We start from the raw sequence: 20,208 nt of genomic DNA, 5'->3' as shown, positions 1-20,208 counted from the left end.
TTTGATTTCCAGGTCATTGGCAGTGCCTTGTTTGTTGGGTACCGATTTTCTCTGTCAAATGCCGGTTAAGATCCTCGTTGATCAGGGCTGCATTGAGCTGCCTGTGGGGCGTAAGATTTTTTTCTTGCCGTCCCCGTTGAGTCATCCTGCGCCGGACGTTCTAGTGCAGGCGCTTGCCGATATCTTGGTGGAAATTCCTCCGGGCGCCAAAATGCTCATCCCATTGCGTTACTGTAAACAATTCCGCGGGATGGACGTGACAACGGGCGTGCTGCTGTCCCCATCTAACACCGCTACCAAGGGTCTTGCGCTGGTTGGGGCCCAGATGATCATCCAGCCGGGTAAACCCCCGTTTTTGCAAGTTTTGAACAGGGGGTCGGAAGGCTGTTTTGGTTGCGGCTGGCATGGTCCTGGCTCATGCCACTACTGCGTTTATGGTCTGCGGCAGCGATTGAGCCTCGTGGGACGTCCGACGATCGTTTGGATCGCCGAGTTGTATCAGGAAAATTCGTCCTTGACCACGCATAAACGAAGCGTGCTTCGGGCGCTGTTGTCCGATTACTTCGACGTTTTCAGCAAGAACGATTTCGACTTGGGGCGCACTTCACTGTTGTCTCAACAAATTGATACTGGGGGGGGGGCGAGCTCTATACGGATGAATCCGCACCAACTAAGTCCCTAGGAGAGGGACCATGTACGTGGCGCGGTGGATGACATGCTGGCCGCTGACATTATCTCTCCGTTGAATAGCCCGTGGGGCATTCCCATTGTCCTCGTAAAGAAAAAGAATGGTAGCCTCCGCTTCTGCGTTGATTTCCGGAAGCTTAATAAGGTTTCGGTGGCAGATGCGTACCCTCTGCCACGGATGGATGACTCCCTCGATGCCTTGTCGCGAGCACAATACTTTTCCACCCTCGATCTCTCCTCTGGGTTTTGGCAACTTCCCCTCGACGATTCGTCAAAGGAAAAGACGGCGTTCCGTAGGCCTCAGGGGTTATTCCAATTTAACTGTCTTCCCATGGGACTGAACGCTGTTCCCGCTACGTTCCAGTTGTTGATGGAACTGGTGTTGACTGGGTTACAATGGGACACGTGTCTGATATACTTAGACAACGTCATTTTGTTCAGTCGTACGTTCGAGGAACACTTTCAGAGATTGAGGGCTGTTTTCGACATGATGCGTTCTGCAAATCTCAAATTCAAACCTAAAAAGTGCCACCTCTTGCAACGCTCCGTGCGTTATTTGGGACATGTCAGCTCGAACGGTGTTGCCACGGACCCGGACAAGACGTTGTGCGTCCAGGACTGTCCGACCCCCACCTCGGTGGGGGAGGTACGACGGTTTGCCGGGTTCGCGTCCTACTACCGTCGATTTGTGACGGATTTCCCCACTATCGCTAGACCGCTGCACCTCCTCATGGCAAAAAATCAAAGGTTCAAGTGTGGACCGGAGGAGGAGGCGTCATTCCGGGACCTTCGCGATCGATTGTCGACTGCGCCGACGCTTGGTTGCCCCGATTTCTCTTTGCCCTTTATTCTGGACATGGACGCCAGTGATACAGGCATTGGTGCCGTCCTGTCCCAGTGTAAAAATAGCGTCAAGTGTGTGGTGACATATACGAGCCACGTTCTCTCGTCGACTGAAACCCGCTATTGTTTAACCTGTAGGGAGTTATTGGCGATTGTTCATATTGTTCGCCAATATTGGCCGTACCTGTACGGCAGAACATTTCTGGTGCGCACGGACCATGGCGCCTTGCAATATTCCTTGAAGATCGAACAGCCCTCTGGCCAGTTGTCGCGGTGGTTGGAGACATTGCAGAAATTCTCGTTTGATATACGGTACCTTAAAGGTTCTCGTCATGGTAATGCGGATGCGCTCTCCCGATTACTGCAGGGATCCTCTTGTGCGTGCACCTCGGGCACTAATTGGTGCACGCGCCCCTCTCAGACCCTTCGGCTGGTCATGTCCGCGATGGCGGATTTCACGTGCCCGGCCTGTCCTGAGCCAGCTGACGGGGTGTTGAGCTTGTCGCATTTGGTATGGGTCTGTGAGCAACTGTTGAACGAATCATTGACTTCGTTTCGAGGTCAGGTGGGCAGGCCGCGGGTGTCCTCGTCTGCGGACGATTCCCCGCATGCGGCCCTCTGGGATGGGTAGTTGATGTGGAGGGATGATTTGCTGGGCCATTGGCGCATGGTGGTTCCTGTCCTGCTTCGGTATGAATTAACTCGAGTACTGCATGCCGAGAAGTTGTTACATCTTGGCGTGCAGAAAACCTTGCTCACGTTACAGCTGGACTATTTTTGGCATGGCATGACGACTGATATCGCCAAGGACATACAGGCTTGTTCCGAGTGCAATTGTCGGAAGCTGCCAAAACGGGGTTATATTCCGCCCTTGAAATTGATCCAGGTGACGCACATTAACGAGCTGGTGACGCTGAACATCCTCGAGCCCTTTCCCCCATCCACCCGGGGTAACAAATTTCTGTTGGTGGGTGTGGAATATTTCTCGCGGTGGTCGGTGGCTTGGCCCTTGCCTGATCAGTCGGCGTCGACTATCATGGAGGCATTTCTGTACGGGTACGTGATGGACAAGGGCGAGCCCGAACGGCTGCTTACGGATCAAGGCCACAACTTCTCGTCTAAGTTGTTGCGTAATTTGTGTGATGCATTGGGCACCAGGAAAGTACGTACTTCACCTACCACCGGCAAACGGATGGGATGGTTGAGCGGTTGAACCGTACCCTGTCGGCTATGCTCTGCCATACAGTTAGCGAGAAGCAGGCCGATTGAGATTTGTACATCTCTGGGGTGCTCTCTGCCTACCAGATGGCACTGCATGCGTCCACTGGGTACTCACCCTTTTTCCTCATGTATGGGCATGATAACGTGCCACCTGTTGATGTGCAGTTGGGTGTGTGCGCTAAGGAGCCCGCGCAGACTCTTCCCGAATACGTTTGCAACACGGTTCGCCGCGTCACGGAGGCGCGAGATGCGGCACGGATTGCCACGTCTAAAACCCAGGCCCATAACGAGCGGTGTGCTCGGCACTCCCAATGCGCAATGCCATGGGCTGTAGGGGACCGGGCCTGGCTCCATTGCCCACAGGTGCCCGTCGGGACCTCTCCCAAGCTGCACAGACCTTGGCAAGGTTCTGTGGAATTGATCGAAGTATCTAGTCCCCAGTGCGCACGCATCCAGGCAGGGTCGTGCCGTTGGTATGTCCACACTTCGCAGTTGAAACCTTTCTTTGCCCCTCGCATCGATCCATCATCCCCAAAGGTTGCCTTGAATGTGTCTGATGTGTTCGGCAAGCTGCCCTCTTGCCTGTTGAACCTACGAAGGGGCCTGTTTTGCCTCCCACAGACTCGGCGGCCCTGAGCCAACTGGACAGAGGTGATCCTGCACTGGCTGGGCCTTCACCTGCGGCAAGGGATGTCGATTCCGCCGCTCTTCCAACCCTGCCTGGATTGCTGTCAGCAGAGTCCCCTGTTCATGCAAGGAATGGTCCGGCATCACATACCAGATCCAAGACTCTTCCCTTCCGTTGATTGTTACCGTTCCTTGTTGTTGCGTGTTGCTCTGACGCCATCCAGACTGCCACTCTACACCCAACCTTATGGAAGAGGTACGTAGATGACACTTTTGTCATCTGGCCACATGGCCGGCCTGCTCTAGACCAATTCCTCGACCACATCAATTCCATACACCCAGCCATCAGATTCACCATGGAAGTCAAAAAAGATGGCAAGCTACCCTTTTTGGATGTCCTAATTAAAAGGAGTACTGATGGTTCAATGAGCCATTCTGTCTACAGGAAAGCCACCCATACGGATGCTTACCTAAAACCGGATTCCCACCACCATCCATCCCAGAAGAACTCCCTCATCAAGACTCTATACCATAGAGCCCAATGCATCTCCGACCAGGAACACATTGCCAGTGAACTCAAACACGTACGCCAAGCTCTTAAGGCTAATGGTTACTCCGACTACACAATCCGTAAAGCCATCACTCCAACCATCAAGAAGGATCCTGTTGAGGAGCCTTTCAAAACCATCACCTTACCCTACATTGCTGGGGTCACAAAAAAGATCTCCAAAATCCTGATTAAACACAAGATCCAGGTCCGATTCAACACAGTACATAAAATCCATGATCTGGTCCCGTCTGTAAAAGACGTGGTTCCAGACATACAGTACCCTGGTGTCTACAAACAAAGTTGCCTCTGTGGTAGCAGTTACAATGGAGAAACCAAACGACATATCTCGGACCGCATCCGTGAACATAATGCAGACCTGAAACACGGTAGGACAAACACCTCAGCCGTGACAGATCACTGTTACAATTCAGTGGGCTCACATGACATTGACTTCTCCAAGACAGAGGTTCTCTGCAAGCCATCTGGCTACCATGAGAGATTCGTTCATGAGGCGATCCACATATACAAACACAGAGACAATTTCAACCGAGAAGATGGATTCTGGCTCAGCAATCATTGGAAGGACGTAATAAACCATTTCGGATCTTAACTGATTGTTGTTCACGTTTACGGTGACTTTCAGACCGCAGTCCACTCACTGGCATTGACTGTGTATCTTGTGTTCTCCACAGGGAATGCATTATTTGCTCCGCTGCGGGTCTCCTTCAACCGCTCTCTCATTGGCATGTTTCATTGCTTCTAAATACTATTAACATCCCCTCCCTTTGTTAATGCTACCCCCTACCCCTCCCTTTGATGCTGCTAATCCTGCATAATGCATGGGCATAATATGACTTTGAACCCCCCTGCCCACCTCCTACGCATTTCCCATGAATATGCTATATTCCTCTTGATATGCTAATTATTTTGTCAAGGCGCTCTTCTTCCACCTCCAACCCAGCTTATATATAAGCTCGAAGCTTGGCAGTGTATCATTCTTCACCTGAAGACGGCTGCTTGGTTGTAGCCGAAACGTCGTGATAATTATTTTATTATGTTTTATTTTTATGCTTTTATTACTTTCCTTCTACGTGACTTTACCGAATGAACCAAGAAGGTTACTGATGGATTTAGAATGCCCCCGCATAGCCTCCTCACCAGTACATTAAAAATATGTCATATCACAGCAGCACTCCGACGCTCACTGCACTGGTTTCTTGTCTGGTCTCAGATCCACTTTTAAGATTGCAATTATTGTTTTTTAAAAGACGATTTTATGCTCTTGTCCCTCCATACTTCTCCTCTCATCTCACTTTAACCTTTTGGGACATTGTCACCACCCCCACAATGAAGGCCTTCATCTTACAAAGCCCACAGTTGTCAACCTTCATTTCCATGGTGGAGGTCGCTTCTTCCCGGCTTCTGCTCTCAAATGTCTGGAATTGTCTCTCTCTCTTGAAACTTCGAACGCGTTGAAATCTGCTTTCCTTGTTCCAGTCAAGACTTAAAGCCCTACTTGTTTTTACAAGCATGGAGCTAAAACAATGTTTTTTCCATGTGAAGCATTTGCATATGCGGTTGCATCTAGATGCTATATAAATGTAAATTGTATTGTAGTGTACAACAGCATAACTAAAAACAGAAAGAACAGTCGCAAGCTCCTACTGTTGTTTTTACATATCGTATTTGTCTTATGCCCTTCGTTATGCTGCCTCAACACATATTGTATGCGAGGTCCGACACATTTCGTTAATATGATGACGATCATTATGTTTAACTGATATTGTATGGATAATTTTTTAAAATTTCCTTTGAAACGGGTTTGCATAATGCAGCAGCTGGCAGTGCAGCAAACGATTGTTGTACTGTCCAGTAAGTTCTTGCTTAACATGTTTTGTCACACAACGCGCATGTGCACCGTTATTATAACGCAGAACGCACGCCGTTATTATAACCCGGAATGTGTGCCGTTACTATAACGAAGAATGTGCGCCATTATAACGCGAAATGTGAGCCATTATTATAATGCGGAATGTGCGCCATTATTATAATACCGGAATGTGCGTAATTATGCGGAATGCGTGCCATTATTATAACGTGGAATTTGCATCGTTATTATAATGCAGAACGCGCACCGTTGTAAAGCGGAACGTGCACCATTATAACGCGGAACGCATACCTGTTATAATGCGGAATGCACGCCTTTATAACGCAGAACGTGCGCCATTGTGACGTAGATCGCGCACCATTGTAAAGCAGAACACACGCTGTTATAACGTGGAACGTACACTGTTATAACACGGAATGCGCGCTGTTGTAACCCAGTTGCCGATTGTTCGACGACGAACTACTTTCTGAGCTGCGCCATAAGTCATACAGTGCAGTGATACAGTACGCAGAACGATATGGTTGCGTGGCGTCATGCCCTCACTTGTTCCCCCATGGGATGGCCTGCAAGCTGATTATTTTACAGTGTAAATGTGATTATTTGAACGATAATTCTTCGCTTGACGTGGCTTTAGTTTAACGCAGCACTCTTCAGGGATGCATTCAGTGCATTAAGCAATGGATCACTGTACTTCTATGCACCCCCACGCTCTAGTATTTACTGACTCGCACTGACCAGCGTTGTGAGGTATGGTCAAAGGGAAACTGTTGGTGTAACAATTTGTCATAAAAATCTGCATTTTTTTTTCACAGTGCCAGCCAATGTCAATGTCAGCACCATTGCCAAGAATGCGACCACCATAACAGTGTCATGGAACATGTCCTCTGTTGACCTGTTCTACTATATCGCCTCCTTAAAAGAGCGTCAAGACGGACCAAATATCCAATCTCAGACCAGGACAACATTACCACAGAGCGTTACATTTACTGGTCTGGTGCCTGGAAGGAATTATTTTATTTCAGTGACAATCTACATCCCGGCAACAAATACTATATCAGTCACTTTCACGGAGAGAACATGTAAGTATGTCTCAAGTCATCGCCATCATGTTGCCTGCCCCGTAATCATCCATAAATAGATATACACGGGATTATATAGACTGGGAGGGAAGGTAATGTAGAGGGAATAGTCTTCAATAATGCCGTAGATTATTTTCATGACGCGAATTGCATATAACGGGATGAATGTATTAGGGAACACTTGTTTTTAATAACGTGGATGCGAATTGAATATAACGCGATAGAGTGAACGGATATACATCACGTGTGAGTAGAAATAATGGGTCGTACGGCTGCCTCGGCATAGCATTGCACAAGGCATTGGGATGATGCTAGATATTTATAGATGCTCACCATGCAACAAAGTCTTTGTTAGGGCTGCGCATGCATCTCACATGTTATAATTGACTGATTTTTACCCCCCATATTATATATTATTTATTAACGCGATTTTTTCTTAACGCGCTATTCTTCAGGAACGAAAATACCACCGCGTTTGAGGAGAACAGGCTGTACTATTATTAATATGGGTGCAGAAGTGGCTAACAGGAGTTTTTTTTTCGTGGACAATAATATAAAAACAGTGACAGGGGGCCACATTTTGACATGGGTGCTGCCATGGTGTAATACTTTAGTCCACGAGACTTAACAATCCAGAGGTCACCAGTTCAATTCCATCTTAAATGGCAGCAGTTAAACAATGGGCAGGTGTCTTTAACCCCCCCTCTCCCACCACTCCTGTCCTCAGTCCACCCAGTGGTGTGAGAAAAAAATGTAGGATGAAGACGTCACATCTTCCGTTGCTGCTGAAGTTATTAATGTAAACCACGCCTGTCACCGTTTCACAGTGCCCCCCAAACCTACTTTGTCCATCACTGCCAATACCATGACGAATATGACGGTATCGTGGACAACCCTTGCTTCTGACGTGGACTACTACCTGGTCTACTTGAGAGAGACTGCAAATGGAACCTTAGTCAAAACCAATAATGTAACTTCCAGACCAACAAAGTTCAATGAACTGGTTCCTGGGAGGAATTACTCTGTCTCCATAGAGGCTCACAGCGCGGATCTGTCCCAGCTATCAGATGTAGTCATGAGTAGAACCTGTAAGTAACTACAACTAAACCATCACACAAACTCTAGTCATCGACACAGCGGTGGCTTTTGGCTGATTGTTGAATGAGGTTCACCACATTGCACAGCACTTTCCGATGCGCTTCTGCAGCCGTCTGGAATGCTCGTCATTCGGATATTAGGAAGCCACTGGAGCTATGCACTTTTAAATCAGCCATATTGATAAACTGATTTCTTTAGAATGGCTTTTGGTATTTTGATTGTTGTCCTTCCTCCACACCTCCGATTAGCCCAGTTGGCTGCGTACGATGCGAAAGAAGTTCAAAATACATACTTGAGTCCAGTGCAATTTTTCAATTAAATGTAAATTCATTCTCTGTAGCCCCAAGAAACGTCAGTTCTCCTGCCTGCAGCAGGAACATCATCTCCATTTCTCCGGCTCCTCCCTTCTTTAACTGATATTTTATCCATATCACAAATTTGAAATACGGTATTGTATCTGACGTGTTGCACGTTACTTTAGTAACTTTAGTTAACGATATACACGCACGCACTTGAACCGAGTCTTGTCAAACGTTGTTATTTGCTGTTGCAGTGCCTCCAAAAGTCTATGTCACCATCAGCTTTAGCAGCCCTAGTCCTACAGCCATGACGGTCTCATGGGTGGCTCCTATTTCAGACGTTGACTACTATGTGGTCTACTTAAGTGAAACGTACAACGCAACAGCAATGAAGGGCGTCATTTTGTCCTCCACCATTACAACAAAAGAATTTACCGATCTGATTCCTGATAGAAGTTATGATGCTTCTGTAACGGCGTACAGTGGCATCTACTACCAACGAGCCACCATCATTACCAGAATGACCTGTGAGTTCTTGCCGGATTGTACATTCATTGTAATTACATTATAGACCTGCCATGTTAAGCAATTTCGAACAGGTATGAAGTTTTATTTCAGCATGAATTGTGTCCAATAATGTACTTTTAAACTACCTAATTACGAACAAAGTAGGACATTTTAACACTTAAACTTTGACGACCAATATCCATAACATAAGTTTTGAGTGATATTGTGTAAATAGAATGTCGTTCAACCCGCCACCACCCGACAGATAATTATTAAGGTTTATCACTTAAACAAACATGTAAATTCGTTACTAGTGTAGAGGACAAGTTGCGGGCGTATCGTCACGCCCACCTCCGTGGGCGATGACGTCAAGGGAAGTAACGTCATGCGCGCCTTTGGGGCAGGATGATGTCATGTCCCACAAGTGTACTTAAAGCCGAGTCCCGTGACGTAAGCGGAGTCGTAGCTGGAGTCTAGGGTCAGAGTAGGTTGGAACGGGGGGCCAGGGGCAAGGAGATAGGAAGAGAAAATAGCACAGCTCCAGGGCTGGAGGTGGCTCTGCTCCTCGGTCGGCCGTGTTGGCTGAAACCACGGCCGGCACAGAAGAGGCAGCACGGGGCAGCCGGCTGTGACGGGAACCAGTGGGACCTAGCCCGGGACCCCTAACCCCTGGGAAGTTGTTCACCCTTTTGTGATCTTGGAGTTAACTCTAATAAACCTACGGCGGAAGCCCTTAATCTTAACCATCGTCTCTGAGTCGTCTGGAAACAACAACTGGTGTCAGAGTGCCTGCGCTGTCAAGGTCATGTCAAAATCGGGCGCGCGGCACAATAACCTATCATCGGTACGATCGGATAACGAAGACGGCGTGGAGGTGGCTCCAGCAGCGACTGCGGAGTCTGGGGCCCCAGTGACGGCCCCCGGGGAGGAGACTCCGACAGAGCAGGGAGGAGACGGCGGTCGGGGGTGCCAGTGTGCCGCCGCCGGAGGGAGAGGGCGCCGTCGGGGGGCAGCTGTAGCTGCTCCTCCAGGCGATGATGCAGCTCTCTGCCACTATTTCCGAGGTGGGAGCGAGCTTGCAGCCAATCGGCCCACACTCGGAAGGGGAGCGGCTGATTCCCGTCATTCCACTACCCACTACTTTCGAATCTGGCGCCATTTTTCCGAAGGGTGCGCCATGGGAGATGGCCGCCATTTTCCGCTGCGACGACACAAGCGGGGGCCATTGTTGCTGCGACGTCCCAAGTCGGCGCCGTACCAGCCGCGACACAGCTCTCCACCGTGGGCACAGACACGGTCCCTCTTCACACCGTGCCTGTGAGGGGGGCCGCCGGCGACGCTGTAGCTCCACTCCACACTGCGCCCGCCGGGGGGGCCCCAGGTATGGCCGCGTATATGGACCGGACCGCGCCACCGGGGTGGGCCGCTGCTGATGCCGCGGCTCCATCTGTCGCCGTGGATGCGGGAGTGGCTGCGAGTGCCGCCGCGGCTCCGCACCTCACCATGCCAGCGAGCTTGACCACGGGTGCCATCACGTCCCCGCACCTCACCGTGCCTGCGGGCCGTGTCGCGGACGCCGCTATGGCTCCGTTCACCACCACTGCGGCTCCGTACACATCCGCGCCGCCGGAGGTGACCGTTGCTGCTGCCAAGGGTGCCGTCACGGCCCTGAACCCCGCCGTGCTTGCGGCTTTGCCGCAGGTGCTGCCGCGGCTCCGTGCCTCGCCGCACATGGGGGGTGGGCCATGGATGCCTCCGCGGCTTTGTACATCGCAGCCGCGGTTCTGCACCTCGCCACGCCGCCGTAGGTAGCCGCAGCTGCTGTCGCGGGTGCTGCCACGGCTCCGCACCTCACCGTGCCGGCGAGCCTTGCCGCTGGTGCCGTCGTGGCCCTGTACCTCGCCGTGCTTGCGGGCTTTGCCATGGATGCCGCTGTGGCTCCGCAACTCGCCGCGCACATGGAGTGGGCCTCGGCCACCGCCATGGCTCACTACACCGCCGCCGTGGCTCCGCACCTCGCCGCATCGCCAGGATGGGCTGCTGATGCCGCATCGGCTCTGCCCATTGCTACGGGCATTGGACTGGCCGCCGGCGATGCCGCGGCCTCACACCTCACCAGTGCCTGCGGGGTGGGCCGCGGGCGCCACCACGGCTTCGTATCTGCAAGGTGGTTCACGGGGGATGCTGCGCTTCCTCACCTCGCCGCATCTACGGCGTGGCCCATGGGGGCCACAACACCGCCGCCCTTCGCCGCATCGCCGGAGGTTGACACTGCCCCAGCAGCGTCTCCGCACCTCACCGTGCCGGCGGGATGGGCCGGGGGTGCCGCAGTGCCTCCGCACTTCGCCGTACCTGCAGGAGTGGTCACGGGGTCCGCCATAGCTGTGCACGCTGACACATGCTGACACATCTGTAAGGTGGGTCGTGGGCACTGCTGCGCCTCTTCACCTCGCCACATTTACGGTGTGGCCCATGGGGGCCGTAATGCCACCGCACCTCGGCGCGTCTCCAGTGTGGCCTACGGGGGCCACAATGCAGCCATCTCTGTTCGCGTCTCCGGTGTGTCCCATGGGTGCCGCAATGCAGCCGCCCCTCGCCGCGTCTCCGGCGTGGCCCGTCGGAACCGCAACGCCGCCGCGCCATGCCACGCCTGCGGGGTGGCCCGCAAGGGGCCGTGGGGTTTCCACACCTTGCCGTTCCACGCGGCCATGGGCTGCACCGGATGCCCCACATTGCGCCATTCGTTGGGGGTGACTGGTTAGCCTTCCAGGACCAGTTCGACGTGGCGTACATGTTGGTTGGCTGGCCAATGGAGGAGGCATTGCGGGCCCTTCCGACCTGCTTGGACGAGAGGGCTCTGGAGGCCTTCAAGTCAATCCCACCGACCGATAAGGCTACGCTTCCAGCGCCATACATACAGATGGGCAACGTCTTCGAGCCGCCATCCAGTGCGCGGCTGAAGTTCTCGCTACGGCGGCGGAAGGAGGGGGAACTGCCGTTGGCCTTCCGCTGTTTGCTCCTGGCCCTGGCGCAGGCCACATACCCTGACCTGGAGGGCAGGGAACTGGACTCGTTAGCCCTGGAAAGGCTCCTTGACCTGGCACGTGAGCTGGGGATCGCCTTGTCGATCAACAACGATCACCAGATCACGTCCTTGGCAGTGGCTGAGAACATTCAGGCGCACCTTTCCCTCTGCCATCAGCTCCGGATGGCGGCGTGCGCAGGGGTCCCAGCACCAGAGGGGGGAGCCGTCTCTCAGGGAGAAGACACCCTCGTAGCCCTGGCAATGCCTGATCGTCGCGGGTGGTGGGCGGGTGGTCGCCGTCCGGAGCAGCTGGGGCGGCCGGGTCCTTCCCATCAGCAGGACGCTGCCACTGTGGCCTGCTTCCACTGTGGTCAGCAGGGCCACATTGAGCGGAGCTGCTAGAATGCCCTGGGAGTCTTCAACAAGCCGTCTCCGGCCCCTTCTGGTCCCTCATCAGCATCGGGCCTCGGGCCCCAGGCGAGTCGCGACGCATCACCCGTGCTTGTGCCGCGGCGAATGGTGGCAGTTTGGGCATTTTGGGTCACATCATAGCATCGGTTCGGGTTGACGAGATTGAGTTGGCCGGGCCTATTTTGGTCTCCAAGACCTTGGCAGTCCCATGCCTCTTGGGGACCAACTTCTTGTCTAGAATGCCCATTCAAATTCTTGTTGACGAGGGCTGTGTGGAAATGCCATCGGGGAGGCAGTTGAATTTCCTGCAATCGCCTGCCATCCTGTCTCCCTTGGTCGCCAGCGTGCAGACCCTGAATAAAGCAGCAATGATCGTGTCGCCGGCCTCACAAATCCTGCTACCCCTTAGGTTGCTCAGACTGCTCAAAGTGGGCTCCACGGAGATGGGTATTCTCCTGTCCCCGTCGAGTTACTTTTCAAGGATGGAGGAGTGGGCGCCTTGACAGCCGTGTCGGGGTGGCCAGGACCTTTTTTTGCAAGTCCTCAATTCAGGGCCCGCGCCGGTCAAAGTCCCGGTCGGCGCCGTCCTGGCGTATGCGCCCCCGGCTTTTCCACCCAAGAGCGATGCCCTGGATGGAGAGGTCGTGGCGGGCGTGATGCGCGTGGCTCTGACGCATCGTGGATCGCCACGTTGTGCAACGAGAATGCCTCATTGTTCCCCGAGGAACGTTAGTGACTCCGCGAACTCATCGAGAGGTTCACGGATGTGTTTAGCCAAAGTAAATTTGATCTGGCACACACTACTCTTTTGGAACACCACATAGATATGGGCAACTCGGCCCCTATTCGACTTAATTCCACCGCTTTAGCCCGGCAGAAAAAGAGCATTTCTGCTCGGCATGTCGACAAGAAACACGCGCCTGGGGGTGAGATGATGTCATGTCCCGCAAGGGTACTTAAAGCGGAGCCTGTGACGTAAGCAGGGTCGTAGCTGAAGTCCAGGGTCGGAGTAGGATGGAACGGGGGACCAGGGGCAAGGGGATAGGAAGAGAAAATAGCACTGAGCCAGGGCTGGAGGTGGCTGTGGTCCTTGGTCGGCCGTGTTGGCTGAACCCACGGTTCGGTGCAGATGAGGCAGCAGGGGGCAGCCGGCTGTGATGGGAACCAGTGGGACCTAGCCCGGGACCCCTAATCCCTGGAAAGTTGTTCACCTCTTTGTGTTCTTGGAGTTAACTCTAATAAACCTACAGCGCAAGTCCTTAACCTTAGCCTTTGTCTCCGAGTAGTCTGGAACCTCTCAACACTAGTACAGCCAGTCCCCTGGTTACAGAAGGGTTAGGTTCCTGAGAACGATCCATAACCCAAATTTTCTGTATGGTGGCGAGTTTAACGACACATTCATATTTACACCATCTAATCCAAAAACCTGTAATATGCAACGTAGGATATATTTACTACATGTTTGTTCATTCATTAATTTGTCAATCCGCTTGTCCTGTTGAGGGTCGCGGCAGCAGGGAGAAGGAGGTCTGGACTGCCCTACTCAACAAGCTGTTTCATGTTTTATTTAAATATATTTAAAAGAATAGCTCAGTCGTGGAATAATATATATGTTAATCTTCTGTTATATAGTGATTGAAACGAACTTGAAGAATTTAACCCATTAGGCCCTGATGGAAAAGATATGAATTGTTCATGAAATACATTTGGAACAAAATAGATACATTGTAGAATATTTTTTTTAAACAAAGTAATTTCTTACAAATTGTTTGCATTCAAACTGAGAAATGTTGCAATTGATCAAATTTAATCCGTAGAAATAGCAAAAGTTAGTTTATAATACAATTCCATAACAAAACGATTAGACTCTCAAAATATGTTCACCTGTCTTCACCACTTACACAATGAGTTTGTTATGTCTTCAATGGACCTTTTTCATTATTAGCTTTAATCATTGTAAACCACCTGAAACATTACATCCTTAAAATGTCGTGCTTGCATGTTGCCATTTCAGTGCCAAGTTACATCGTTTTAACCATCACTAGCAAGACTACCACGACCATGACATTGTCAATGACGACTTCTCTCCCATACTCGTTCTCCTACTTGGCCAACTTGACAGAGACTGTGAGTGGAAACTTGGTTACAATATCCCCGATTTACCCAACCATGGCAACATTTACTGGACTGGTTCCTGGAAGGAAGTACTCCGTGTATGTGGAGGGTTCCAATGGGTCCTTCTCATCTTGGTCATATATGGTCATCGTCAGAACTTGTAAGTACCAATGCGGTCATCTTCTCAGACAATATTAATAGACAGTAATCTGCGTGCTATTATATCACTATATGTAAATGCATTGTGTATCTTACACATTGTATTACTTAATTTGGTATTTAAAGCCTTACACCGTGCAATGCTGCCATTGTTTCGGCATTTTAAATAGATGCATGCACGAGTCACACGTTGGTCACATTCACGTGACCAACGTAGCCAACCGATTTAACACCATTGGCTACGTATGGTGCAAAAGAAGTTCAGCACATATACATACCGCAGTGATGAGGTCGTGTCTCCTCACCTGACCTCCGATAATAGCGACAAAAGCTCAGAGGCTCTGCTGGGATTAAACAGACCTCTTTAACAATGTCCTCATTAGAAAGCCCAGCACCTCGTTTGAAACAGGCTTGTGGGGCCTGAAACTAAACGGTGTTTCAAAATGTTAGTCCGTATTACTGTAATCTTTTGACATTATGGCTGGGTAGGCCACTCTGGAAAACTGGAAGGGATCATGGGCCGTCTTCATGCAAACTCTGGCGAGGAAAACTCTTAGCCCTTGCGCGATCAGAACATTTAGTCACAAGCACGGGTAAGGAGTGAGAGTTCAGAGTTGGACGGTCCTCACCCCCGTGGAGCTTTTTGTGGGGTATGCATGCAGAGAGGTCAGGGGGACGAGGCGGTGCTTGGGGTATGACCATCATTCCCCCCTCTCAGACAGCTGAGGAGGACAAGTCCACTTTTAATGTTAATTATTCCCCTACTTTCGCCCCAGATCTCTTATTCTCCCCTCACTATCTAATAATAACCGACACTCCCTCTCGTAGTGCACATGTATGGAGGTCAATGAGCCCAATCTCTTCCCCATCTATGGACCCAGGAGTTTTGAGGGCCTCAATCCACATAATTTTTGTACCTCCCCCAACCCTTGATGGGGTGTGTGGCATATACTGGACTCTTATTTTGTTGCAACAAAAAACTCGTACTTCTCTTATCAATACATATGTAGTGTAATAGCGCCGGTTTGTGGACAGCAGCAACTGTAGTGGACAGACAGTACACACGCCGGTGAGCGGGAGCACAGCGTGTTGGCAGGGCAGAGGAACCGGAACAAGGGTCATGGAGGACCGCATCTGGAGGCCCCTGAAACCTGCTGGTTGGTTCGAGAAGGGAGGCGTCGTCAGTGCAGCACCAAAACGCGCTGATAGGATAAAAGTAGCCAAGAGCGGGAGCTCGAGGCTGCCGATTCTGGGTGTGAACTCGTCTCGTCGTTGCTTTTGTCTAATTTTGTACTGCCAGATAGTTGGTGGCTGTCTCAGTCAGCACCGTCAGTGTTCAACGGCTAGTGTTGTGTACAGGCTAGGCTAAGAGACTGTAGAGAGTGTACAGGCGAGACCATGAATGTTACTAAAAAAGAAGGTTCCTCCTTCAACCCTTGTCTTCGAATCACTCCACATAGTTGGATCAAAAAAGAAAGAGGGCATATACAAAATATATGGTGATCGTTGTATATAATGTGTTACATGCCACTTTATTGGCTTAAGTTAATGATGTAAGTAGTCTACTTGGTTCTTTCGGTAAAGTCACGTAGAATGGAAATAATAAAATAAAAACATAATAAAATAATTCTCACGACGTTTCGGCCACAACGCAAGCAGCCGTCCTCAGGTGAAGAACAGGTTTGTCGAGAAGACAGTCTGAATGACACACCCTAGGCTTGGAGCGTCTATTTAAGCTGGGTTGGAGGGGGGAGAGCGCCTTGACAAAATAATTTGCATATCAAGAGGAATTTAGCATATTTATGGGAAATGCAGATATGCGATTAGTACTACTTGTGAAATGCGGAGGTGGTGGTCGGGGGGGTTTAAAGTCATATTATGCCCGTGCATTATGCAGGATTAGTCTTTGCAATTAATCTGTCCTAACCATGTTTATTTGACATTGCAGTTCCTCCACAAGTCAATGTTACCGTCATCGTCAACAGTCCTACAGCCATGACAGTCTCATGGGTGGCTCCGACTTCAGACGTGGACTATTACGTGGTCTACTTAAATGAAACCTACAATGCAGCAGCAGTGAAGAGCTTCATTTTGCCTTCCACCGTTACAACACAAGCATTTACTGATCTGGTCCCTGGTAGAAGTTATAACGCTTCTGTAACAGTATACAGTGGCATCAACTCCCAACCATCAGACATTGTCACGAATATAACCGGTAAGTATATGTATTGTACATATTCAGATAATCATTTGGGTGAGCATCATAGACGAAACACATTTTAACGAGCAGCAGCCTTTACCATAAATATAATCTAGGAATTTTATTAGAAGACATGTGTAAACAATCACAATGTCGTTTAAAAATAATTGAATTCTAAATTCAAAGAGAAATACGTTATAATTAATTGCATTGATCCACACAGTTACGTATACTTTATAGAAATATATTAAACTAGCAGAAGTACCCGGCGTTGCCCGGGGGAAAATATATTTCTTAATAACCTTACATATATACACAGATACTAAGGTATTGTCAAAAGCCCAGTGGGCTTTGACAATACCAACAAAGCCCAGTGGGCTTTGACAATACTCACCACTCACGCTCACCACTCACCCTCACCACTCACCCTCACCACTCACCCTCTCCCTCACCACTCACGCTTACCACTCACCCTCACCACCACCACTCACCCTCACCACTCACGCTCACCACTCACCCTCTCCCTCTCCACTCACCCTCACCACTCACCCTCACTAATCACCCTCACCACTCACCCTCACCACTCACCAACACCACTCACCCGCACCACTCAACCTCACCCTCACTACTCACCACTCATCCTCACCAATCACTACTGACCAATCACCACTCACCCTCACCACTCTCCACTAACTCTCACTACTCACCCTCACCACTCACCCTCACCACTCACCCTAACTACTAACCACTTTCTCACCACTCACCCTCACCACTCACCCTCACCACTCACAACTCACGCTCACCACTCACCCTCACTACTCACCACTCACGCTCACCTTCACCACTCACTAATCACCACTCACAACCGCCACTCACCCTCACTCTCATCACTCACCCTCATAACAACCACTCACCCTCACCACTCACCCCTCTCCGTCACCACTTACCCTCACCACTCACCCTCAACCTCACCAATCACCACTCACCTTCACTGCTCACTCTCACCCCTCACCCTCACCACTCACGCTCACCAATCACGCTCACCCTCACCACTCACCCCTCACTAATCACCACTCACAACCGAGGGAGAGTGGTGAGGGTGAGTGGTGAGAGTGAGTAGTGAGGGTGAGTTGGGAGGGTGAGTGGTGAGCGAGAGTGGTGAGGGTGAGTGGTGAGCGAGAGTGGTGAGTGGTGAGGGTGAGTTGTGAGGAAGAGTGGTGAGGAAGTGTGGTGAGGAAGAGTGGTGTGGGTGAGTGGTGAGGGTGAGTGGTGAGCTGTGAGGGTGAGCAGTGAAGGTGAGTGGTGAGAGAGAAGGGTGAGTGGTGAGGGTGAGTGGTGAGGCAGAGTGGTGAGTAGTGAGGATGATTGGTGAGGGTGAGTAGTGAGGGTGAGTGGTGAGGGAGGGGGGTGAGTGGTGAGGAAGAGTGGTGAGTAGTGAGGATGATTGGTGAGGGTGAGTGGTGAGGGTAAGTGGTGGGGGTGAGTGGTGAGGGTCAGTGGTGAGCGTGAGTGGTGAGGGAGAGGGGTGAGTGGTGAGGGAAAGGGGTGAGCGTGAGTGGTGAGATTGAGTGGTGAATGGTGAGGGTGAGTGGTGAGTCGTGAGTAGTGAAGATGATTGGTGGGTGAGTGGTGAGTGGTGACGGCGAGTGGCGGTTGTGAGTGGTGATTAGTGAGGGGTGACTGGTGAGGGTGAGCGTGAGGGGTGAGCAGTGAGGGAGAGTGGTGATTGGTGAGGGTGAGTGGTGAGGGCGAGTGGCGGTTGTGAGTGGTGATTAGTGAGGGGTGAGTGGTGAGGGTGAGCGTGAGTGGTGAGGGAGAAGGGTGAGTGGTTAGGGTGATTGTTGAGGGGTGAGTGGTTAGGGTGAGTGGTAAGGGAGAAGGGTGAGTGGTGAGTGGTGAGTGGTGAGGGTGAATGGTGAGAAAGAGTGGTGGTGGTGAGTGGTGAGGGAGAGGGGTGAGTGATGAGGGTGAGTGGTGACAGAGAGGGGTGAGTGGTGAGTGGTGAGGGTTAGTGGTGAGCGTGAGTGGTGAGAGTGAGTGGTGAGTGGTGAGGGTGAGTAGTGAGTAGTGACGATGATTGGTGAGGGTGAGTGGTGAGCGTGAGTGGTGAGGGAGAGGGGTGAGTGGTTAGGGTGAGTGGTGAGGGAGAAGGGTGAGGGGTGAGTGGTGAGCTTGAGTGGTGAGAGTGAGTGGTGGTGGTGAGGGTGAGTGGTGAGGATGATTGGTGAGGGTGATTGGTGAGGGAGAGTGTTGAGGGTGATTGGTGAGGGTTAGTGGTGAGGGTGAGTGGTGACGGAGAGGGGTGAGTGGTGTGGGTGAGTGGTGAGGGTAAGTGGTGAGGGTGAGTGGTGACGAAGAGGGGTGAGTGGTGAGGGTGAGTGGTGAAGGAGAGGGGTGAGTGGTGAGTGGTGAGCGTGAGTGGTGAGAGTGAGTGGTGAGTGGTGAGGGTGAGTTGTGAGTAGTGAGGATGATTGGTGAGGGTGAGTGGTGAGCGTGAGTGGTTAGGGGGAGGAGTGAGTGGTGATGGTGAGTGGTGAGGGAGAGGGGTGTGGGTGAGTGGTGGGGGTGAGTGGTGAGCGTGAGTGGTGAGGGAGAGGGGTGAGTGGTGAGGGAGAGGGGTGAGTGGTGAGGGTGAGGGGTGAGGGTGAGTGGTAAAGGAGAGGGGTAAGTGGTGAGGGTGCATGGTGAGCATAAATGATGAGGGTGAAGGGTGAATGGTGAGGGTGAGTAGTGAGTAGTGAGGATGATTGGTGAGGGTGAGTGGTGAGCGTGAGTGGTGAGGGAGAGGGTTGAGTGGTTAGGGTGATTGGTGAGGGAGAGGGGTGAGTGGTTAGGGTGAGTGGTGAGGGAGAAGGGTGAGGGGTGAGTGGTGAGGGTGATTGGTGAGGGAGAGTGGTGAGGCTGATTGGTGAGGGTGAGTGGTGAGGGTGAGTGGTGACGGAGAGGGGTGAGTGGTGTGGGTGAGTGGTGAGGGTGAGTGGTGAGGGTGAGTGGTGACGGAGAGGGGTGAGTGGTGAGGGTGAGTGGTGATGGAGAGGGGTGAGTGGTGTGGGTGAGTGGTGAGGGTGAGTGGTGAGTAGTGAGGATGATTGGTGAGGGTGAGTGGTGAGCGTGAGTGGTTAGGGAGATGGGTGAGTGGTGATGGTGAGTGGTGAGGGAGAGGGGTGAGGGTGAGTGGTGAGGGTGAGTGGTGAGCGTGAGTGGTGAGGGAGAGGGGTGAGGGGGAGGGTGAGTGGTGAGGGTGAGTGGTCAGGGCGAGGGGTGAGTTGTGAGGGTGAATGGTGAGCGTAAATGATGAGGGAGAAGGGTGAGTGGTGAGGGTGAGTGGTGAGTGGTGAGGGTGAATGGTGAGCATAAATGATGAGGGAGAAGGGTGAGTGGTGAGGGTGAGTAGTGAGGATGATTGGTGAGGGTGAGTGGTGAGCGTGAGTGGTGAGGGAGAGTGGTGAGGGTGAGTGGTGACGGAGAGGGGTGAGTGGTGTGGGTGAGTGGTGAGGGT

At 51.5% G+C, this 20,208-nt stretch overlaps 2 protein-coding genes across 2 annotated transcripts in view; one reads left to right on the top strand and one right to left on the bottom strand.

The window, feature by feature from the left end:
- Positions 1 to 17,012, top strand: part of LOC133359963 (receptor-type tyrosine-protein phosphatase beta-like) — a 41,356-nt gene extending 24,344 nt beyond the window's left edge. Inside the window, exons 6-10 of the mRNA XM_061578529.1 lie at positions 6,629 to 6,895; positions 7,723 to 7,983; positions 8,547 to 8,819; positions 14,250 to 14,510; positions 16,458 to 17,012. Of these exons, the coding sequence (XP_061434513.1) occupies positions 6,629 to 6,895; positions 7,723 to 7,983; positions 8,547 to 8,819; positions 14,250 to 14,510; positions 16,458 to 16,792 (1,397 nt within the window). The 3' untranslated portion in view covers positions 16,793 to 17,012. The remainder of the gene's footprint in view (positions 1 to 6,628; positions 6,896 to 7,722; positions 7,984 to 8,546; positions 8,820 to 14,249; positions 14,511 to 16,457) is intronic.
- Positions 1 to 20,208, bottom strand: part of LOC133359832 (receptor-type tyrosine-protein phosphatase beta-like) — a 425,084-nt gene that overhangs the window by 231,480 nt on the left and 173,396 nt on the right. The window lies entirely within an intron of this gene.

The sequence above is a fragment of the Lethenteron reissneri genome, chromosome 66 (assembly GCF_015708825.2).
Source record: "Lethenteron reissneri isolate LAM-NWPU_2019-01 chromosome 66, ASM1570882v1, whole genome shotgun sequence".
Classification (NCBI taxonomy): Eukaryota; Metazoa; Chordata; class Hyperoartia; order Petromyzontiformes; family Petromyzontidae; genus Lethenteron; species Lethenteron reissneri.
Note: the sequence above shows the minus strand (reverse complement) of the source record. Positions and strands in the feature narration are given on the sequence as shown.